Source organism: Patella vulgata, chromosome 3, assembly GCF_932274485.2.
Source record: "Patella vulgata chromosome 3, xgPatVulg1.2, whole genome shotgun sequence".
NCBI classification, from domain to species: Eukaryota; Metazoa; Mollusca; class Gastropoda; family Patellidae; genus Patella; species Patella vulgata.
The window spans coordinates 60,385,054-60,410,913 of NC_065881.2; the positions used below are offsets into that span (position 1 = coordinate 60,385,054).

At 35.7% G+C, this 25,860-nt stretch overlaps 1 protein-coding gene across 1 annotated transcript; it reads right to left on the reverse strand.

The window, feature by feature from the left end:
- Positions 1–1,089: 1,089 nt before the first annotated feature.
- On the reverse strand, positions 1,090–22,338 carry LOC126815164 (fibroblast growth factor receptor 1; the record flags this gene model as incomplete). Its single annotated transcript, XM_050540722.2, has 7 exons — positions 1,090–2,526; positions 3,460–3,621; positions 4,790–4,927; positions 5,542–5,756; positions 6,158–6,228; positions 14,517–14,705; positions 22,149–22,338. Coding segments are annotated over 7 exons (1,689 nt in total), but the record flags the coding sequence as incomplete, so codon positions are not given.
- Positions 22,339–25,860: the final 3,522 nt, after the last annotated feature.

The window sequence follows — 25,860 nt, forward strand, 5'->3', positions numbered from 1 at the left end:
GTGAGTAGAATCATGACGTAATTAAACACAGCGAATATGTTTCAGCTTTCATGGTTGGTTGGGATATTTTCTAGCACCCTATTCCCATTTTCACTCGATTGTCACTATTTTTGGGATTGACAGAATTCAATTCTCGAAGGGTCATTTGAGTGAATGCGATATAGGCCACAGTTTTAACATGTTCTAACATTTTGTGTGAAACATTGGTACCAATAAAGGATGAACCCGATCGATATCCCGCATTTTACCTCTTATTTATATATTCAAGAGTTATCAAATTTGGTCAACATCCAAGTAGAGACATTGCTGCTGTGTGGACGTACTTCCACGTTTTGAGTGGCTATCTTTTATATTTATTGAACATTAATAACAATATAATATGCACAATTAACATAATATGATATGCACAATTAATATAACAACAGTAACAATTAATATACACATATATTATAACTGTATAGTATATATTTAATATACATGATGCTCCGCATTTCATACATCGGTATCTTTCAAATATGTTTTTCAATTAGTCTTTTGTTTCGTTTTGGTTGATATCCCGTTTTCGTTAATTCCGCACACAGTTTTAGTTTTAAAACATCTAACAAGTTTATTATGTACTTAGTTGTGTACTGTAAGCAACCAATGAAAATGTAACAGGTCCGTCACACCACTGAACAATAAAAAAAACACACCTCACAAGCTGTTCTGAATATATGTTAGATATTAGAAATGTAGGAACTCAGAACAACATAGACAAAATGATCCACCTAGTTGGGTATTAATCCTTTTAATCCCCAGTTTTTCGAATATCGAATAATTCGGGATAGTTTAACCACTACATAAAAAGCATATTTAATTTATTCACCAATACTAATATCAACGGCATTAAAGCGATTAATGAATTTAGAGAGTAGTGTCTTAAATATCATGTGACTTTATTTGAGTCGACAGGAAAAACTTTACACATATTGTTCATATCATATACAACGTAAAATGAATATGTAAACACTCCAAGGTCACTTAAAATATAATAAGTTTAAAGCGGACATGTTTAACACTTTTTGAAGCCACATCTCCTCATCGGTAATTTTCTGTGTCCCTGGAGAGGAAAGCAATTTTAGAATGAAAACTGATTCGGAACGTACGTGAATGTTTTATCGGAATCTAAGCGATTTAAAACACACAGGTTCAATATTTACCAGATATATACAAACCTCAATCCCAAATTAATTATGGCAAATGCTACTTCCTTGAAAATTTATCTTTTTGTAAAGCATCGAGCAATCATACCGCTGATCTCTACTTTGCCAAAGTAGAAAATGCTCATCGATGAACTTTGTCGTGGTAATGATGTAATGGAGCTAAATACATGTACCAAGTTTCAATATCCTCTATAGTGTCACAAAGCATCCGTATATCAAATTGTTTATATCTGCTTAGTCTAGGTAGTAGATGCCCAGTCAAGGTATGCACGGGAAGATAGGCGGGCATACAGACGAACACAAAAAAAGGCGGTGGACAGTAACAGCAGTTTAATACACACGGCACACCGATTTAAAAGCACAAACAATATATGGAATTCGCCGAACTCCTCATCTGGTTATCGGGTAAGCGTATCATCAACGTAGGTATTACAAAATTAACCTGTTTACACTTTGATCAATATGCATTATGCTTCAACAATCAAATCACAATAACCATTAATTTTATATAGTTTAAGGCAGTTGATGAAGGCAGCTAAATATATTACGGTAAATTTTTATTAAATAGAGGCATGAAATGCTAATAAATGTAATCAAATTTTAAATGGCGGATGTTGAGCCCAATTTTATGTCTACGTTATTGGCCATGTGGATATTCGACACTTCCGTTAAACTAAATGACTTTCTCCAATCGGAATTACCGAGACGTCGACGACCGACGCGACTCAGCAGATTAAGTAATCCATGTTTTAGCGATGGTGTATGAAACACTGATTTGGAATAATTTAGTGAAGAGAAAGAGCTGTCAATGTCATCACTTCCTACGCCTTCACTACAAGTAAGATTAGAACTACTCTCATGACTCACATTCATATGTTCATGCGCATCGCTATTATCTATATTTTCACTTCCGTTCTGTCCAGGTTTTGACCTTTTCTTTCGTTTTGTTGAATCACTGACGTCATTATATGATCTCGAGATTTTGATAGGTATTCGTGAATACGGTGTTGTGTACAAGTTCGATTTTGAGCAATTTCCATTATGAATTTTTCTGCGTGAACACTTCGTGGGTGGACAAGACGTGTTTCTCAGTTCAATGCTCGATTTAGCCTTTCCTTTCCCCTTCCAATTACCATTGACGACATATTCGGAAGACGAGTGTGCCGAACTTTGAGCGTGTGATGGCAATCCCGATAAACTAGTGGTTGTTTTCGGCAGCTCAATGTAACGTTCTTGTTGGTCGATATTAGGATCTTGCGGCCATGAATGATCGTCACACTTAAACGATAATTTAAAACTATTATTCTGTAGTATGGTGTCATTACTATAAAAAAAAGGAAACACTAAGGTAATTGCAAAATTATATAAATCAAATAAAATCTTATCTCTTTGATAAATATTCAAGATAGTGCAATAATTGGTGACTAATTGGTGACTAATTTTCCTTTTGCTAACTACCGTAAATTTACGAAACACTGTTTTATGGCGGTAGTTCAATTTTTCATAAACAATTGACTGTGTTGATATTTAACTTCTTTTTCACCATTGGTGAATTATATTCAGTCGATCAAACCTCGTTTGCACGGGGAAATTCATGAATTCATCAAATTTTGCATATATTTTATATAGATATGTACATATCAATTGTACATGCAATATATCCAAATATTGCCTATCTGGCTTTACAGTCTTTAATTTTCATAACACAGAAAGCACTGGGTCAAAATGTTAAATACTAAATTAACCCAGGTCGGTGACCGTATCTGTTTTTCACAATTAAAGATCAATCAATACTTCTTGTCCGGGGCTATAGCTATTGAAGGACACTGTTTGGCTCGAGAACTTTTATATATTATGAAAATTTTCACAGGCTCCATATTTGATATGGGTCGACCTCTTTGATTTGGGTCAAAAATAAAAGCTTCAGTTTCTTTGAATTTGGTATATTGATTAGTTTTGTGGAATGTCATCTGTTTTTATTAAATTGTACGTCTATTGATAAAACCTGCGTTCAACTTTATTATTATTTAAGTGTTAAATTATGATGCATGTCAAAATGTCGCGGTTTCGATCCCAGCTTTCTACCTGTCAAAGAGTAAGGTCGCTTGCCGAACCTCAACCTTTTGCTTGGCAGGAAACGTAACATATGTCAGCAAAGGGTCGATGTGTACTTTTCAAACTGACGATCTGAGGACACTAGATATGACTTTGTATAGTTTTTTGTAAGAAAATAGACTTACAGACTGTAAGAATTTACCTTGAAGAATTATCAGGCTGATAATAATCATCACTAATCATAACACTTAAATCGATATATGGCTGGGTAGCTTCTAATAACCCCTCTAGTTTCAGGCGTAACTGTCTAAATGTCGGTCTATTAGAAGGTGTAGGATGCCAACACGCCAACATCATTTGATATCTGAAATATTTATTATTGTAATCCTGTTATTACCATAGATTAAAAATCTGTGAAGAGGCGTTTATATTCACAATACAAAAGTAGATATAATATTTTGTTTACAACGTCGACATAATTATTCTATGATGAGATTTTTCCTAGCGAGTAAATTTTGGCGATCAATCAAGAAAACTAAAGAAAAACTAAAATGTAACGTTGACTTTAATCAGAAAGTTCGCAAACGTAAAAATTTGCGGAAACAAAAATTTACAGGAAAATTTTATCCGTATTTGTTTTTCCTGTAATTTACAGAAATTCCATCAATTAACATAAATTCCGTTTTCAAATACCAAAAAAAAATCTTGGTAATTTTTGTTTTCAGCGCATGAAAGAGAAATAAATGTCATTGATTTAGAGGTAATTAACTCTTCGCTGTTGTAGCATGCCCAGGGGCTTACCATTGACTTAATACGCAACCTCTTTCTGGTAACATAAGAATACAGAACATCCTAATCGATAGACGAAAGTAAGGTAACCCATTTATGCGTTACACTCAATTCGCTAAAATCCGATTGAATCTGAAATAACGAGTCCGTATATTTTACCGAATTCAATCTGGAACAACTATTCCGAATCGGGTTATTCGCAGTCAAAATTTGAGTGTGGCGCGCTTGATTCAGATCAACGGATATACCGAAACCGAACAATTTTGCGCGCGTTTTCACTTCTACTTTCTTTTTATCGCTTGGAGGGCTAATATTCTGAAAATAAATAAAAATAATATTGCAAACAGAAATCAGTTGGGTATAGCCTACATAGCCCGTAGCCCTACCTCACTAAACATATACTGCGGTAACATAAGTCCATTATTTTCTTATCCCTAAATTTAACGAAATGTCCTGTTTAATACTGAATATTCCATATAAATACACAAAAATACGTAATTTGAAGAAATAATTCACACTTTTAACACATTTTCTCCACCCCACCCCCCATCGATTAACAGAAAAAAAAAGAGTTAAAAGAATTCGGTCACATAAAAAATGGATAATTCTTATAGTGTAGATATCTAAAATAACGATAGTAATAATTGTTTGGATCTAGGCTAATAATACATTGCATAATTTATAAACTGTATATCTTAAATAAATATAACTTACGTCGGCACAGACACATTTATCTTACTTACAGTTCCTGTCCGCAATTATCTGGTTTCTCCATGCGGTAACCATCTTTTAACAATTTGAAAAGATTTTCATTCGGAATACCAGGATACGGACAGCCACCCAGAGTTACAATTTCCCATAAGACAATTCCAAACGACCACCTGTTGAGACAAAACGGAAATAAAAAAAGTACTACTTGGCACCTGTCAACGTATCGATGCATATTTAAAATCAATTATTAACAAGTAAATTGGAGGTTATTTTAGATCTATGTATTAATTTGTTCACTGGAAAGGGTTTACTTTCGCGTATCTGCTGCATGAAACGGTTTTCGTATATATAATGTGATTTTAAAATTGTGCGAAAGTTCCGCAATGGCCATCTCTGCCAAAATCCTTTCGGTTTTTTTTTTACTTAATTGCTCTAAAGACTCCACTCTACACAGAACAAACTTTGAACAATAATAAACGAAACGAAATGGGATATGTGGGCATCTGATAAAACCAAAGGTTTCGGCAAGTCCTAAAGATGTAACAAAATCCTGTTTCTTGATTTTCTGTGTATGTACAAAACACAAATTCTATTATTCAATAATATATTGAAACTAATAAATTTCACCAGAAACCTGAAATATAATACTCTCCTCGAAGACCAATTTATTTGAATAAGTGGGGGAAGATTGAAATGGAAGAATTGTAATTTCGCCTTCATATTCCCAGAAGTTCAGCAATTAGACTATTTATTATAGAGATAATTCAATAGATCGATTACTTACACATCGCTTTTGACAGTGAAGACTTGATCAAAGATGGTCTCTAAGGGCATCCATTTATAAGGCAACTTCCGACTAGACGTCGGTTGATACATGTTAGTTTCGTAAACATCTCGGGTCAAACCGAAGTCTGTGATTTTAAGTAGTTGTTTAGTGGACAGAAGAATATTTCGGGTGGCCAGGTCTCGATGTACAAATTTCTTCTCCGCTAAATATTCCTAAAACATAGATATACACTGCTTAAAATTGTAAATATCTTTTTAATACCATCTTATAGATAATATCCCCACCCCACCCCAGACGTATCTTTAATGCCATATTGGCGTTTATTGTCAATCGTAATACGTAATACTAGTATATACTTGTAGTCCTTTGCTGGCATTGATTTAGTAAATGGGAATCGCAATAAACTATAACGCATACTTATGGAACAAAGATTTGAAGAATAAGGAAGTGACGCAAGAAAAAGGAACACGGGTATATCCTTAACATTGAAGTAGACAGCGATAACAGATACACATTACTATTATTTATTTCAAGCAAGAACACACGAACAGCAACAAATATCTAAGGCAAATACAGAAATAAATATCAACGAATAAATCAGGTTAATTCTTACCATTCCCATTACAATTTGTCTGGCATATGACAACAAGGTGGTGGGATTGAAATCAGCATCTTTACTCGGTTCTAGGTTATAAAAAGAGAATATATTTTGTTATTTACGGCAAATGTAGACTTTCCGATTGCACACAATAAAAAGGTAGTCCACTTAAAGAACAATATTGGTTCCAGCCAATATTATCTGACGTGATAGATCTGGCTAACCATATTCCAAATATAATTTTAACACAGAGATCGTCGCTACGATTAATCCGTAACATAGATACGAAGAATCAGGAAGTGACGCACAATTAAAGTAGCTAAGTCTCTAACTCAATATCATCCAAAATCTTCGACATTGAAAACACGATTTATTTGCCTGTTTAAATCAACATTGATGTTGTGATCTTACCGGGAAAAGATGGCCTTCTGAAACCCAATATTTAAGACAAAATAAACACTTTACAATTGGTACACGAATCGTGTATCATAATGCGTTTCAGCGCTATGGGTAATAAGGGACTCGAAAAACGAGGCTAGGCATATTCCACAAGTCATGTCAAACGGTGACGCTATATTCTTATCTGGAGAGCATGCCTAATAAATACTATCGGCGTAGACTGGAATAACCAGAAGCTAGAGATTGAAATTCGATTGAGAATACTGGCGTATGTCGCCGATTCTAACTGATTATAAATTACAGTAAAAACAGAAACGATTGAATGTAAATCAGTTTATATACATTCATATTATATTATTGTATGCGTTGCGAACCATTTGTGTCAATTTCTAGGTCCCAAATATTAGCGACTTAGCTCCTTTAAATCACGAGTTATCCTTACTATTGAAGTCGATTAGATACACAGTCGATTTTCAGTCCACTGATTATCCCGTAAGTCGTAAAGCTGTTCTATGACATCGTGGGAGGATATCTGCTGTTCGAAACGAATTATACATGAAAAGAATTGACTGTCTTGGGATAGGAGAATGCGAGGAAAATATTTTGTTTCATTTCTCTATTTACACATTTAATGTGATTATTATAGTTTAAGCCGGCGGCCCTATAAATATAGACGTACTATTATTTTATTTTTCTTAAAAGTTACGAATGTCTCCATGACTTGGATTACAAATCGGCGAACCCTACCGAAGAGTTGTTCAGTAATGCTTGACCTACTTACTGGAGAATTCTACGTTCGACTATATGAACACTATCTTTATCCAGATTGTTTTTCAGGCCTAATTTGCATATTTAAAGCCCGTTTTGTAATTGGGTGCGGTACTTCAACGTCTGATTCTAAGTACTGGTCGTTCTTGTGTTCGAGATAAGCTTACTCTTCCAAAACACCTCATATCACTTCCCATGTTTGGAGTACTGACAAATTTTTTTGAACATGTTCAGGATATCTCTGCGGTGACCTTGGATGAAAAGATACTGTGACCGTAGTTTGAACGTACTGGACCCTAATTCAAATGAACTACGGTCAACTAAGTGCGTTACCGTAAGATGTGACCGCGGCTTTATATCGTGACAATCCATTCTTTTTATGAATAATTGGTTTCGAACAGATACGCCCTCCCCCCAACCACCACCACCACGGTCTCACAGAATTACAACGGGATTATCAGTGAGCTGAAAATCGAATGTTGTTATCGCTCTCTACTCTGCGTTAAAATTATACTTGGAATGTGTTTAACCAGGTCTGTCACATATGTAATATTGGCTGACGCCAACATTGTCTTTTAACGAAAAACATATTGAACCCAACCATTTTAAAATCGGTAAATTATAAGTTCGCTTTATTTTCTACTAATTTGACGCCGCCTTCTGTAAGCGATGCCTTCTTTATATATGGACATTAGGTACAATATGACAGCTAACACAGAAATTTTGTATTAGATACACATTTCCACAAAAAATACATAATCTAAATTCATATTATCTACCCTTGATGATTTCATTGAGAGTCTTAGCGTTCGCAGATATGGGCAAGGATAAATATTAAACATACATTATGCAAGAGCTACATCCGCCTATTGCTTCTCTTTCTTTGGGCCCGAAATGTTATGTAAATTATTATTTAGACATTAAAGATACATTATGGGAGATTAGATAAAGAGCTGACAGTTCTTGCTATAATAGTTAAAAACTAGATAATGTAAAGGTAACTTCTTGAAAATTTCAGTCATATTGGTCCACTATGAACCATTGTTTTGATTTAATTATCAATGAGCGTTTGCAGCATAATAATATAGGATTCTAATCCAGTCGATATCGAAGGCTAGCCTTGACATCGAGAGTTGATTATGGTCTGGATAAGTTAATTAATGTCTAATTAATAATTTAGATAACATTTCAGACCTAAAGAAATACCGCCGATAGTCAGATTTAGCTCTTGCATAAAGCATGTTTAATTAACTTATCTAGACCATAATCAACTCTCGATGCCATCGCTAGCTTGTGATATTTACTGGATTTGAATACATTTTGTCATGGATGATTTAACGTCAAAACGGATAATCGGTTCAGAGTGGAGCAATTTGACTGAAATTTTCAGCATATTCTATTTACTTTATCTATTTTGTAACTATTATAGGGAGATCTGTCAGCTTTTTATATAATCGCACATAATACCCCTTTAATATGGTAAACACCTTTCTCAGTTTAGAATCATAAACTATACAAATAATGGTTTACCTGTATCACATTTAGAAGGATATGGTAAATGTACTGATAATAATTTATCACCTGTATCAACACCGTGTCTATATTCTACAATAAACAATTAGATATCTCTATTGGCTATCATTAAATGTGTATTAATTTATTCAATCCTTGTTTGCATACACATAAGATCAATGTAAAAAAATCAAATTCCTTTGATTTTTATTATTTTACTTTGTTATGAGGCATTGAAAAGTCATCTATTCAGATGTTCGTTGAGGAATCTGATAGCATTATTGGGACACAGATGTAGATGGGAGTTCATTTTGGGGCGGGACAAGTGAAAGGGGACTTTTTGAAGACCGTGTTGTTAGCGTTTACTGTATTAAGCGTAGCATAGAATATGAAAATAAAAGCGCTGTCTATGGATGACCTTACCGTTAGATTCATGTCCAGCTTGGCTTATACCACTATCAGAATTTCTTTTATAACCAACAGAAGGCTAGAAAATATAAGACAATGTAAAAAAAAAATAATAATCTTAAAATAGCAAGATCTCTTTAATGGGGGTCGAGTTCATTGAATTTACGTTGAGATATAACAAATGTTGAGATTGTGTTTTTCCTGCTTAATCTTTCAAAAGAAGTTGTTAGTCGTATAGCTTTTCCTATAACTAATCGAAATTACCCTTTAGTACGACCTAAAACAAAGAGGTGCAGCTCATACTTTTTGTTGAAACAAACAAACAAACTTATTTTGGGCTTTCCGTTAGATAAATATTGGTACCATTATAATTATGGAATACGAAACAGCTCTTTATTCAATGTTCCTAATTCTTAGTTCTTAATTATTTCATAGTCCTTAATTATTGTTTCTTCATTTGTTGTCGTATTTATACATTTGTACACTAAAATTAACATTTGTATCTTAAATTAAAATCAATATTTGTTTTATAAATCAGACATTAATTTTGTTATATCAGATTTGTAAATTGTATCTTTGTTTAATTTAATTGTATTTTAGGGTGTGGCGCTGAAATAGGGCGTATAAAAGAAATGCATATCCCGTAGGAAATCAATAGAAAATAATACGCTTTATAAAATTGACCTTAGTGTTCGTCCTCGCATAACCCCAATGCTTCACACCAAATTTGAAAAAAAATACATTCAAACTGTAGCTGCTTTATGAAAGTTTCCGGAAAAGGGGAAGGGGGGTAACTCTGGAACAAAGGTCACGGGGCGCTGAATATTGATAGGGATCTGTATACCATTTTGTTTATTTTCAGCTCCTCGGGTGTTCACCAAATATTAAAACCAGTATTCACTTTGTTCCGTTATTAAGTTATTGGATGTCCAGTATTGATAATTCTCTTGTTATGAACCAAGATGAACAGCGCAATGTTTCGATGGTACGGTTGCGACCAAAGATAATTTATCCTTATTGGAGTGTACTATTCATACTGGAAATTACGTCTGATAATCAATCAGTGTATCGTGTAGAATGGTGCTAATTCTTATGAAATGAAATGGGGTTTAACGTCTTATTGAATGGACCAATGAAGACGGGCATACACAACAGCTAGCTAGAAGGGAAATTTTGTCCCAACAGCGGCGCTATGACCTACTATTATTTCGAATTCCAACTGTCAACGGCCCTTTTACGTGTACGTCAATGTGTACACTGGACCTCGGTTTTTCGTTCATTCCGAACGACTAAAATCTAATATAACAATGAAAGAATTTAGATCATTATTCATTATATTATGACCTAAGACTTATACCGGGTATGTAACATTGATAAAAGTTCAGCTAGGTAAGTTGGAGCTAACATATTTCATATTCCTGAAGCAATGGCCCGAGAAATCCCTCTCTGGCCATTGCTGGATTAGCTTCTGATACTTGCGCTTTTGAGGGAGTGTGTCTATTCTTCCCGTTCAATCAAATCTATCCCCAAACATAGCAACATGACAGCCCTTCTTTTAATCAGGGGCCTTCCATAAAACTTTGGACAGTGATTTAAGGTATTAAAAACGGTGAAAGTGTTGTTCGTCTCAAAACAATATTGTTTGTAAACATTATATCCGTGTTGACAGTTGATAGCCTTGTTTGTCACACAATTAGTTTTTTTGCAATATTTTCCTATGCATTGGTTAATTTGGCATAATAAAATCGTGAGTCATGACGTAACGTTATGTAAACATATTTGGCCCAATTTGGAGCCCTGTTTGGTATTGTTACGCAGTTAGCTATTGGTTGTTAATCGGACTATTGACCAGTCATAATTTAGAACAAGAATTTGCTTTCTTTACAGCAGTGAGTAGTGGGATTAGCTCTAATCAAACGAAACATTGCGAGGAGTATGACATTTAGACATTTAAAATTGAAAAGGAAGTTAATATAGTAAAATCTTAAAATTCACCCTACCAGAAACTGGTAACAATGTACAGTTTTAAAATAGGCGAGACTGTGAAATATGAAGTTTTCCTGACAATGATATATTACAAGAATGAAACATGCTAACTTCATCACATTTCTGTTAGAATTCAGGCTTCCTTTATTGGCCTTAAAATAACTACATTTCAGACAGTACTAGAAGCACTCTTATTTCGATTTTTTTTATTCGTAAGGGTGAATACTCATAATGAAGACACTATATCCTCCAATGAGATTCTTTGGGCATGTTTAAAAAAAAATCCTTTCATAAATCAAATATTTAAGAATTTTTCTATAATGGGGTCTTTAACTATTTATTACATTTATATCGTTCATTTTTTGTTCTTAACAATTGTACTATTATAACTGCCAATTACAATTTATGTGGAAAGGGCATCGGTAAGTGTTCGTAACTTTTGTCCCAACCCGTTTGTACTGTATTAAAGTGTATTTATGTTCTAGTACAATATACAATGTTTAAACCAACCAAGCATTGTTATCTAATAGAAATCTATAGAAAGGGACAAGATAAGAGGATGTAATATGAAGTATATGATACGCATGTATTACTGTCTGATCACGACATAATAATAAAAAAAGTGCACTCTTTGGAATAACGTAGCTATAAAAGTTTTAAAAATACACCTACATGTATGACCTGGCGGTTCGTACCCACTGTTGGGAACGCCTCTGTCTTATTTAATTAAAATCCGTTCAAAGTGTACATAAAAGCAAGTCCCCGAGAACTGATACTATTAGACCCATCTAATTAACTTATGAACGGATCTCCTCATGCAATATCCTTAATAGCTTCTGTTCAATTAGGGACAAGATAGATATAATTGCGTGGCAGGATATTTACCCATTATACTATAGAACATCCAAAACCAATTATCATACTTTTGTATTCCAGACTAAAGAGCAAATATAGACTTTCCGGCTATACTAGTCTGCCGGATTTAGATTATTTCCTGGAAAAAGTCCCATCAAAGCAAACTTGGTCTTGATTTAAAGGTGGGGTCCGTAGGTACTCCAGAAAAAAATGACCCATCATGATCGCTTGGGGAATATTTTTGGGCGGGGTCAAAGGTCAGGGTCGACCAATAAGAAAAGAGCAGTCAATAACTCAAAAACTATCAATGTTAGACAATATAAATGTATTATCAAGATATAGGAACTCTATATCTCCGAGTGGAATAAAGCAGTCTGTACTAATGGACTTAAATGCCAGTGCCTGGGCAAAGTTCCACCATAGAAGAAAATAACCCATGGGGTTGTCCAGAAATGATCGAGGTATTGTGTCGACGAAACGTTTAACTCAATTCTACTTTATTTTTAAAAAAATTAAAGGAGCATTAGGTAAGATTATAGTAAGGGAGCTAGGAAAGACATTGGTGGGGCTTTGGACACATGCTCCTTACTTCGAAGGTCAAGGGTCGTTTGAATTCACCAGTGTAATATTCTCCACATCTACAGTTAATTTGGTAGACACAGCCTTTCGGGAAGGTAGGCTTTGGGAGGTTTGACTTTTCATTAGCATTTACTAACTCGTTAGTTGTTGCGCCTTTGGGGAATGTGGTTTCTATTCCTGCTTCTGTTTTAAATAACCTTCTAAATTAGATGGGGGTGTATGATTTGATAGGTTGGATAATGTGGCTTTGGTGAACATGTTTACTATGTTCTGAATAGTCGCTGTGTTGGACGAAGACGTCTTTTAGATGTTGTACTTCCAGATTTGTAGTAGATATATTGGTCGATGTGTGTTGGTTTTCTGTACACTGAGGTGGTGACATTGGAGTTATCTCTTCTTACCATCACATTAAGAAATGGGAGGCTGTTGTTCGTTTCATTCTCCATTGTGAACTTCATTCTTGGATGTTGGTTGTTCAGGTGATTCAGGGGGACGACAGTGTCATCTTCTTTTTGTAACATGACGAAAGTGTTATCCATCTTTCTGAACCAGAAATTGGTTAAAGAGAGCGGTTAAAGTGCCTTCTTCTGGTGACATCATGTAAATTTCAGAAATAAGCGGGGATAAAGGAAACCATGGATCTGTCCATAATAGTTGTACGCGGAAGTCGAATTAACTCATCTCTCCGGGCGGGGGGAGGGGGGGTAACGGTGGCTAAGAGGGGTAAGACGCTGACTCGCTAGCCTGGAGGTCGGGTGTTCAATCCCTGCATTGGCCGAGAAAGTTCATCCAGATTTTCCGGCGTGGTTCCTCCTTGTCAGTGATGAAATTTAGACAGTTGCGAGCCCCCCCCCCCCAACACACACCCTTCTCCTTGTCACGTACAACCGGGGATTCAAAACCACGCCAGTTGACTCAATGACAGACCTTATGATACAGCATGCACGTGTTAACCAGTTAGGTGAGAGTGCATGACTATAGGCAGAAATCACTTCGAGACAAGCCACTGAGGCGTGCACATTCACCGTGTCGAGTACCACTTTTAGTAGGGAAAATTTTCGGAACATGGCACCCTAATACAAATTTAAATTCTGTTAGTTCAGGGAGTAGTAATTGTAGTATGTTTGAATAAGAATAGAATAATGTCTACATATCTAGGAATCGCAAAACGTTCGATCTGCCTATTGATGTTTTTATTATAATGGAAAGTGGTTGCGTGTATAAATTCTACCATGTAGAGCAAATCTTTGTAATAATATCTTTAATCGATGTTACTGGTATCAATGAGAAATGCGGACATACAGTCTGGCCAACTTCATATAAACATTTTAACTGGGTAATTATCTCATTGTTACGTTCTGACATCTACTTCAACTAGTTAATATAGTCTGAAGTGTATCTGATAATTTATTACTAAAGTCGTTTAAAGGTACTATAGAAAATATTTGAGGCAAACAAACTTTATTGACATTTATAAATGACATAATATGTAACCTTGGTGTATATTGGATTTGTCGTTTATACAGATAATGCTACCACCATACAAACGTACGATGCGCCATGCTGAAAAAGATATTGATATTGCACCCGATTTCATTAATCATCAAAAGATGTTTTTTCATGCTATATCAGAAATATTAATTTGAAAAAATATTCATTTGAATATCTGTTCAAGTACACTGGTTTCATTCTTGAATCACGGCTTTGTGTTAGGAATTTGTCAATGCCATTGGGGTTACGTGCCGTTGTTTAGAATTCAGTCGCGCTAAGCCCACCTTCTGACCATTTCACGTCCGATGGACATAATACGAAACATAATGGACAGCTAGACAGAAATCTAATATAGAGCATCACGAGTTAGATATACCTACCGTTTGTCGAAAACTGCGAAGATAATTTCTCAAATCCCCTAAAGGGCAATAATCCATAACTAGGCAGATTTCTGGACCAGTGGTACAGCAAGCGATGATACTAATAAGGTTCTGGTGATGACCTAACTGCTTCATTGCGTCAATCTCAAGTAATAAATTACGACGTTCCTCGGGTAGAGCGTGCACTGAAAACAAATGTCATGTCATGTTATAAACAGTTTATTAACAAATAACCCCAGCAACCCTATATCGAACAGCAACGACACACAATAATGTCGCAAGTCTTTGTAGCCCTAAAGTATGGAGCAGTAAAAGAATTAAATTAGAGTAAAATTTCAGAAGATTAAAGCCTTGGTGATGTTTGAAATGTCTGCAGTAAATGTATTACAATGTACTTTCATGCAACTATAACAACAGTATTGGTAGATTTTTGCATATTATAAAATGTAGATTATGCGGCATGGAACACTGAGCCCACAGCAGCAAAGTCGACCGGAGGTCAAATTATGATTCCCTAGTTGATTTGTTGACAGTCGTGCGAAGATTGATATCTAGAGCTCCCACAAGATGTTTAGGGTAGTCAATCGATCTGTTTTAGTAATAAACAAAATCGTTGAAAACCAATAGGCTACGTAACATTATTTCAGTGTAGCATTATAAAAGGCAATAGTTATGAGCACAATTATCGGAGAGCGTCCACGGTATTTTCTAAAGTGGTAAAGGGAAATAATTCGGAAAGTAATTATCTGAAATCGTTGAAAATCATGTAAAAATTTAAAGTATTTACATAGACTGATATATTTAGCACATAGAATGAATGTCCACAATTCTCCATTAGTCAAGTATATGTATTTTATCATAACCAACAAGATTTCAAATACAACCTGTTAAATTTGAAGCTTATAAAATTATTTCATTATAACTTCTTGGATAGGCATTTAGTAATTGAACATCTTTATTAAACATACATTATGAAAAGGCCCGGTCCCAGTGGCCGATGGACACAAAACGTATGCAAAAAGGACACAGCGGACGGTCAAACTTTCGTGGGTGGCTCCATCCATTTTCATGGACAAAATTGACGAAAATTTGCGAAAACAGAACGGAAAAGAACGAACGTGGGAAGTATATAGCGGGGATGTTAAATGGATGTTCATCGGAAGCCTAGCGGATGAAAGCGGATGGAAGTGGATGACAGCTCCGAAGGGGTTAGGCAAACTCCAGACATCCTTCAATATACCAGATACATCCCAGATACAAACGCTTTGTCCGTTTTGAAAAATTATATACGAGATGCATACGCTTACATCCTTTCTATTTCCGTGCTACTAACGATGTATAGACGTTCCATGTACCTTATCTTTCCTTTCTATTTCCGTGCTACTAACGATGTGAGTTGCGAGGATGCCCAAAATACGCAGAGAGGATACAGTGGACGTTTAACGGATGATAACGGACATGGAACGTTTGGTGCTCGTATATGTCGCGCATTTACATCGTGCATGGCAGAAAGTTCATCCGTTATAAAAATTTTGTGCAGCTCAAAACTTTTTGCGCGGATGAAATCAAAGTGAACGGATGCTCGATGGATAGAGCGTATGAAACACGTATGCAATGAGTACACAACGGATGCATGGTGTTTTCAAACGGAGGGCACGTTTTTTTTCCCCGTTTTACATCCTCTTTGCATCCGTAAGTGCAGTGGGACCGGGACTTTAGAGCTAAATCTACCTATTAAATAGATTAGAACAGTTCAGTCATATTTTTTTATTTAAGCTAAAATTGGAGGAGCGATACATAGCTTCGAACAACCAGTACGGTGGTTGAAATTATTGCACACGTCTTGTCAAACCATCAAAGGCTAATATCGTCGCTCGCAATAGAGTAATTTAAATGAAATTTTCAAATTATTCATTTTACATTATCTATTTTCGAACTACCAAGAATGGCTAGCTCTTTATCTAAATGTATCTTTGAGTAAATAAAGACGAGAGTATCCTCGTCGTCGAAACGTCGCTTAGTATTAAACTCAGTGATTGTGTAACTATAAAATTGTACCTTGTGTTATTTCATTATAGTTTTTCGAGACTTGTTTTTACATTTGAAAGGGAACAGTGTTGGAACGATCTCAATTTATCCCTAGTCATGACGAGACATGCCCTTACGTTACACAGCAACCTCTAATCCTTTCTTGTACTGTCTTTCATAAAATATTTAAACATTAATTACCCCCCCCCCCCATAAAAAAAATGGATGAATATTCCAGAATGGCAAAGGTTATAATAATACAAAAATCTGAATACGGTGCCTTTACATTTTAACACCACGACTGCACAATTACATTCTATTTATTAAATATAAATCTAAGGCATAATAAGACGATATCATGCCGTCTCATATCTCTTTTTTTCTTTGTTAATGACATACTGTATGAAGGCCTGGGTTATAACGTGAGATTCTTTGCTAACGACACGCGGCGTTTTTTGTTATTAGCAATCCGACATATGGTGTGTAATATGGAAAGTTGCTTTTAATCCTTTAAAAAAACTATTAGCTTGACATTTTCAAGAAAATTTACTCCCTGCTGATCTTAACCTTGATTTTTATAATGTATTTATTATAAAGAGTGGCAAGAGTAACCACCTCGGTGTTTTTAATTCAAGGTCAAAGTCAAAAACAATTGAGTCCTTATTTTTAAAAAAATATGAAACAGTAAGATTTTGAGGAAGAAGATCTTCACATGTTTTTAATTAAACAACATATTATATGCATTTCTAACGGTATTTAAACAATTATTACCGCAATCACAGAGTTTGATAAGACGACTTGGTTCTTGATTATAAGGGTTTATGTAGGAACTAAGACATAAATGTCTGAAATATATTGTAAACAATTTCTGAAAACGTGTTCTTCCTGTAAGGTTACCACCCACCCACCCACACACACACCCACCCCACACACACACACACCCACACCCACAGAGGGGTGACGGCATAATACGTCCACATTATGAATGTGGACGTATAAAAATGTACGTTTATACACGAACTTCCTGGTCTATTTCATTATTAAAATCATCAGCAAAAGGTGTTATTCAAATGATCTAATTACTTAATTCCGAGAAGTATATCTCCCTGATCTTAATACATAAAGAGTTCATCGTATGTAAACTTAAGCCGTGTTACGGTATGGCAAGGTTAGAGAAATGTGATAATATCTGCATGACATCGTCTACATGTAAAAGCCATTGTAAGAGGCAATCATTTCGAACCAGTATTCAGTCGTCCACACAATTCGTATTGTTCTAACGAATCGAAAACATAGAATTGTACATGAAAGGAATTTATATAACCTTTTATTAATGGTAAATGGAATAAGAAGGGAATTTATATACGCAGACCAGGGACCGGTTGTTTAAAGCTCGGTTAACTTATAACGATTCGTTAACATGGTGTTAACGGATCGTTATCTTTAACGAAGAGACAGTTTGTTGTTGGAAGCTCCGGTGACTTGCCGTTATATTTAACAACGGCGTTGGGCTATGTTATCTGTTTAACGATGGCATTAGCAAAAAGTCATAGATTACCACTTTAGTTTTCTGTAAAATTGTATAGAAAATTCTAAAGGGTTGGCGGGGAGGGGGGGGGGGCTATCCCATTCTCTATAGGATGAAATTCTATAGTATTCTACAGAATCTTGGGGGGTCTGTAGGAAACAACGGTCCCAAATATTCCACAGTTTCTGTAGTGCAAATCCTATAATTTTTCATACAGGTTTATGCTAATATTTCTACAGGAAAATAGTTTTACAGGGTTTTCTGTAGGATATTCAACAGTTATCTATATATTCTTTAATCAAGTTTGTTTTGTGAACAAACAGCACAGTTGTCCCACTTTCTTTAGTTTCTTCTTAATACTAACTTTTGTGAAGTTGTGTTATATAATATATTATGTACATTGAATATAAAATTTTAAAATTCAGTCAATGACCAAACAGTCTTCTCTTGGATTTACTTTAATCAGTCCGTAAGCTAACGGATAATGAAGTTGACTTTCCTGCAACAGAATTTAACGGACCGTTAACAAACGGCACGTTAGCAAGATAACGATCCGTTGAGTTAAATGAGGTCGTTAAAATAACCGTGTTTTGAGCAACAAGCAACTGAGTTAGCCATGACGTTATGTATTTATAGAAACTTATAATAGCTAAAGATGCATTTTGTAAGAGCTAAATATGCCTTTTGTAGATCTTTCTTTTGGCCTCAAATTTTAATGGTATATAGGTTATTCACACGACCCTTTGTCCACAAGCAACTACCTAGACCATCGGATGGATGTGACTATGAACGGACTGAAACACTATGACCATGGATAATCGAGATAATGTTTATTATCGTAACAACAGTAGGAATGAAAATCAAGAATGAATTAATTTACCAGAAATTTCAATATATCCCATTTTATTATGTATTTTTAAAATATTATAGCGAGTACTGTCACCTCTTTATCTAAATCTTACATAATGCATCTTTAATAAGCAAATCGTCACTTGACAACTCATCATATGAACTATCGAATTCATCACTTATTCTGAAACACTTTCTATCCCATTTGCCAAAGTTTTTCACCATTTGGAAATTACTCTAAAGGGGAAACATGTCCACTTCACAATTTACAGTTCCTTTGCAATATGCTATAAACATTATCTCAACTTAAATGATGGTGTCTATTTCAAGTCAAATTGTTTTACTAATAGTTTTCTGTGGATGTAGGTTTTGTTATATTTTTATACTAAAATAAAAACAATATTGTTATCAACCACCTCCAACCTTTGCACAATTCTCTACATTTCGCGGTTGTACGTCATGGCAAGGAGTAGGGTTGCCTGTCCAACCTCGTGGGTTTTCTCCGTGGCCTCCGGTTTCCTCCCACTGCTAAAGACCCCTACGCGCAAGCGAATTATGTAAATATAATTAAAACCATGTTAGTCCCGAAATGACCTAGTTTGTGTCGAGTGGACGTTAAACCCCATTTCTCTCTCTCTCTCTCTCTCTCTCTACATTTCGAAAGCACAACGTTTGAAAACTCTAATTCTTAAATTAGTAGGCTACCAAAATAAGGTTTTTTTTATGACATGCATGTTTCACTGACCACCTATGACAATTACATAGGATTCCTATATAAGTTATAGTAACGTTTGTCAGATTCTTTTTGAAGAAACATGCCTTTAAACTGATAAATAGGCGGGTACTTTGATATATCTGTACTCTTTGATTATTTTGAATAAAAGTATAACCCGTGGGCACTAGCTGATTAAGATCTGTATATTGTCTTGGGAATTATACGCACCGACCAATGCAATATCGACTAACTAAATTATCCATTGTTGATCGAAAGATAGTTTGCATTCAAAATTCAATGGCGTATACTGCCATTAAACTAGTGGCCAGAAAACCATTCATGGTTTTATTACGTTTAATTATACGGCACGGCTAAAATACGACACGATAAGGACCGTGGACTTGGATAACCCATTCGCGTTATTATCGTACCTATTACAATTAAGTTGTTAATGTAAAATCAAAGAGCCGTAACAGTAGTTTAATGGCACTAAAATCTATGGAGGTTATTAACTTTAACTGTCTCTACGCAAATTGCAGTCTTAAATTTGTGCATGATCCTGTCAAATGCATGCGGGCATTGAAAAAGAATGGGGTGGGGTAATAAGCTAACTAGACATATCTTTCAGCAATTAAATAAAAATGGAGAGGATGGGGGGGGGGGGACTAACTAAGCGAAGGAAGAACATATCTTTCGAGTTACTTCAAGAGAATTTATTTTTTGACAATCTACAAACTTTGCCGTGGTAGCCCATAAGCAATATGTAGTACTATGCGTCGCTGGTTAGATGTGGAAAGTACACGGGAAAACTCCCCACAGCCGACGTGTGACGCATGCTCTCTTCTGCTACATATAATTTCAATAGCATTGTGATCGTCTTGTATTGTCTCTAGTTATGTTTGTTTCTTATGACTCATGTTGTGCATTTTCTTCCATCCGCTTACTCAGTTTATGGCTACATGTATATCAATACCACAGTTCGTTTCTACATTTTGATGTCAAGCACTGAATATAAAGGTTACAGACTTAGGTTACATTATAATACTTAAAATTAACAGGTCTTTCTCTGCTACCCCAAACTCGCAGATCGAGTTTACTGACGGAAAACACTACATCATAAGGCGCTCCTACAAATCAATGGGGTCTACTCAATCCAGATAGTGTCTCTTGAACCTCGGCAGTCTCTCTCGGATCTACATGATCCAGCTATCTAAGAATCTAGCGGCTGCCTGTCGATCACCCAGAGATCTGATGGTTTTCTACACTTGGGTTTCGGCCTTCAATTATGTAATTCGTTAAATATGACGTAATTAATTATAATGATTAGTTACTAAGCCAAACGATGCCGTAGGGTCATTCCATGTCAACTGGACCAGGGGTGGGAAATTGACCCCTCGAAAAAGTCTTGAAAAATATATGTTATTGTACATATGTAAAAACTAGAAATCGAGCAAAATGTGTGGTCTGTTGCGTGGAAATTGGCTGAGATACGGGCATTTGAGTTTCATGTGATTCCGATAAGTTATCGAAACAAAATATCTATCAATAATTTACTGGAGTTTCAGATATCTTGTTTTTACCTGTCTAGTGAAGATATACAGCTCAAATTTGGTAGTCTTAAAGTCTTAAATATACATTATGTAAGATAAAGATAAAGATCTGACCATTCTCACTATAATAGCTCAAAAATAGATAATGTAAAATGAAAATACTTCATTGATATTATTCATATCACTTCATTCTGAGCGAAATTATCATTGTTTTGGAGAGAGAGAGAGAGAGATAGAGAGAGAGAGAGAGAGAGAGAGAGGTGGTATTTAACATACACTCGATACAAACTGGGTCATTTCGGGACTAACATATGGTTCAATTTTATTTCAATAATTCGCTTGTGCGTAGGGGTCTTTAGCAGTGGAAGGAAACCGGAGGACATGGAGAGAACCCACGAGGTTGGACATGCGACCCTACTCCTTGTCACATACAATCGGGGAATCGAAACTACGCCAGCTCAATGACAGACCTTATGATACAACGCGCACGCAAGACGTGTGCATAGTGGTAACCAGCGCACTCAAGACTTAACCTCACTTTCACATTTATAAATAAAATTTTTAGTTAAAATCTCGAGTATCCGATGCCATCGTGAGTTGATTATGGTCTTTTTTTGTTAATAAATTTCCAATTAATAGTTTATATAGCATTCCAGGCCTAAAGAAAGACCTGCACTAGGCAGATTTAGCTCTTGCATAATGTATGTTTACAGATGAGTGGTAGGGTTGACATGCTACTTGGCCACGAAAACCGAAAAATAATTGGTGTAATTGTACATTTTCTGGATTTTGTAGTGCTCCAGGAGCTACAAAGCAATAGATATAGACCCAAAGTTTGGCCTATTCAGAGATTGGCTGTAGTACTACATAAGAAACATATGAAAACCCATCAGTCCATGTAGTGATCACAAAACAAATACAAATTTAGCCCCCCCCCCCTGGAAATAACACACCTTACCTCTTAAAAACTTAACTGCAACTACCCTTCCAGTGGACGATTTGGTAATTTTTTCTGGAGACATTGTTGCCTTAAAGACTCTGCCGAAAGCACCTTCCCCAATAATCTCAGACATGATCAATCTTTTTATGTCTAATTCATATTCATCCGCTAACAGGCTTTTATCATCAGTAAACAATTCAGGACATCTGGACGTCTCATATATTGGATTAATCTCCTAAAAAACGTCTAAACTCATTATTTTCATCCTTTAGTAACGTAAGTAAGGCATCTTTTTTCTGTCTCTTAGACAGCGTAGCGGGGAATCACGTGGCTAAGTGGGTAAGACGCTGGCTCGCTAGCCTTGAGGTTGGGTGTTCGATCCCTGCATTGGCCGAGAAAGTTCATCCAGATTTTCCGGCGTGGTTTCCCCCTTGTCAGTGATGCAGGACGGAGGGCCTGACAAGGACAGCTGTCTAGTCGTTCGGATGGTACGAAAAACCGAGGTCCCGTGTACACATTGGCGTGCACGTAAACGACCCCTTGGCAGTTGGAATTCGATATAAGAGTAGGCCGTAGCGCCGCCGCCCGGGCAAAATTTCCCTCATAGCACACTGTATGGCGTATGCCCGTCTTCATTAGCCCAGGTTAGGAGCAGAACAGTAGGACGTTAAACCCCATTTCATTTCATTTCATAGACAGCGTACCACGTACCGCCCAACAGAAACACAGAAGAATACAAACCAATATCAAAGTGATCGGTCAAGTCCTTCACAAAGACATAAAATAAATACTACTATACGACAGCTATCTTACATATTTTCCATCAACAAATGGTATTAGATGTTGCGGAAATCTTAAGGAATAACATGTCGCGGGAACGACACCCGTCACGGCTTGTAGCTAAAGGAGCCGGGCACAAATAGTCCGAGTTTAGGGGGACAACAATAGTGCGATTAAATTTAGAATAATGGTAGGCCTATATAGGCGGAAATGAAATGGGGTTTAACGCCCCATTTTTCTGGACCGATCGAACGAGAGCATATTATGTGTTCAATACAAGATAAACAGAAGGTTTTTAAATGAAGCAACAAGGATGAACAGGAATTTTCAGTGCACAGTGAAGTCATTATTTGCAAAACATAAAATCATTATAAATTTAATTTTTCGGCACGTACTGCCCGTTTCTTTCATCTCATTCAATTTACTGGACACGTTCCGTGAGAGTCTGAAGGCTTGAAAAAGGTTGTAATTTGCATATTCCGGGAATAATACTTGCAAAATTCTAGATCCGAAACTAATCTTCCGCTAGGTTTGAAAAAAAAATTAGTATTCATTTGTTTTAAATTTCGATTATCACTTTAGTTTCAATGATATCGAATTAAATATCAGCAAGTTGGAATGAAACCGCTAGATTTAACAATTTTCTATCTTTCGAGCCATTATATTTTTACACGGATCAAAATTGTCTTCGATTGACCCGTTTTCTTAATATGGGCAAGTTGGTTATATTGCATGCCCGCCGTTATGCAAGGTAACATTCAAAGTGCCAAATACCCCATTATACTGGAGTCAATGAATCAAATAATTTGATTCGATTGATGGATGTCAGTGGGTGTGATGTCACGTTTATATTTCTTACCTCTCCTCTAGTATGCCAATGTTGTCGAGGTTTCTGTTTCATTGTTGTATATCTTCTACAGATTAACACCAACGCAATAGCTATTATACTTAATATAGCTGGTATCAAAAACAGATAATATAGACTAGTGATGCCATTAGTTTCGGGAAGTGCTATAAAATCAAAAAGATATATCTAGAATTTTTAGACAGCATAAGACCAATTATTAAAATGTGATGATATGATAAAAAATAACACACAGGACATATCTGACATAAAACGAACACATAAAAGCTTGATTATACACATAAACTGTTTTCACACGTCAAGTTAAATTATATGCACGCTGAAAAAGACTTTTCGATTACAGTAATATCAAAGAAGATTGCATCTGATATACAATAAAATCTAACCGATATTTATTCAGGTCTTTCTTTAGGCGTGAAATGTAACATAAACTATCAGTTTATATAAACTAGACATTTATTAACATGAAAAGACTATAATCAACTCTCGACGCCATCTTATGTGTCTGAATTTCATTGTATTTGAATATCCGATCTGCTGTTCAGCGTCTGTTGATGATTAAACGTAGAAATGGAAAATCGAGACTTTGTTAATTATCCAGGCTACAGAGATTTTAAAATAAGGTTTTCTCGGCTTGGACTGAAGCAATTTGACTGAAATTTTCAGCATATTCCATTTAAACCATCTAGTTTTTAACTATTAAAGTGATAACTCCCAGCTCTTTATATAATTTTTTCATAATGTATCTTTAACATGCCGAATAAGCCCAATAAACTATAGTTAATATATGGTACGCGAGTTCAATTAGTTCATTTTTTAAAATATATAAGATGTTTAGGTATTAGTGAAAACTCTATACTTACAACTATTTAACTGTTCTTCTTTTGGTATTAAAATTAAATCGGAATAGTTTTCGTTATATTGCTCTTTATTATAGGCGTAACCTTAAATAAAAGAAAACACTTATTAGAAATCTGGATTCTGTTGGCATGATTGCACAGTTGATATATTTAAAACATGCAAGTTTAAAGAAACAAAGACACAATACCCCAACTCACCAAATAATTTCGCCGCAAGTACTCTCTCCTCCAGGTTATTGCATGCAATTTAATCATTCGGTTATATGCAATGACGTTAACTGAAGGAGGCATGATTTTAACATAGAAGTGATTGGGGAAAATCTTTCAACGCAGAGTTTGAAAGTTTATAATTACAATCTGTCTAATCGCCGGGCTGCACTGTAGAAAAAATATTTGTTTTTTTAAATCTCTATTTTTTTTTGTTAATTGAAGGACATAATTAATTCGTATTTTTACCCAAAAAACTGTTGTTTTAGTTGTTTTTGAATATTAACTGATAAAATCTGCTGATTAATACTATAAATTGTATCATTATAATCAAAAGACCTGTAATATTCTAGCATAACATGTATATTAAAATATAAAACAGGTGGGTGCGGGAGAGGACTGCCCCGTGCACGCCAACAAACCAGTCCACTGACGAATCCGGAATCCCGAATAACGTGCTGGCTCATTATTCGTGATTCGGCAATAAAACAGGCGATTGCTGGAGAGGCCTGCCCCGTGCACTCCATAAACCAGCCAACACCCTACTCGCTTGACAAACGGTCGCCTCCGTGTTAGTCGGCCACCTAACAGTCACTTACCCCTACGATTGGAGGTAGCGAGGAAATGGCCGGATGCAAGGTAAATCTGTCTTTCTAGTGCCGAATCCCAAATCCCGAATAACGTGCTGACTCGTTATTCGTTATTCGCGAATCTCGAATCCCGAGTAACGCGCCAACTTCACGTTGTCGTATTGGGTACCCGAATCCCGAGTAACGCGCCAACTTCACGTTGTCGTATTGGGTACACTGAAAAAAAAAACCTGTGTTGAAACAACACACAAAGACTTGTGTTATTTTCAACACAAGTTAGGTGTCTCTATTTAACAACTTTCGTTGAAACAACACAAACTTGTGTTAAATGTTGAAACAACACAACATTGTGTTAAATGTTGAAACAACACAACATTGTGTTAAATGTTGAAACAACACAAAATTTATCGAACAACACAAGCTTGTGT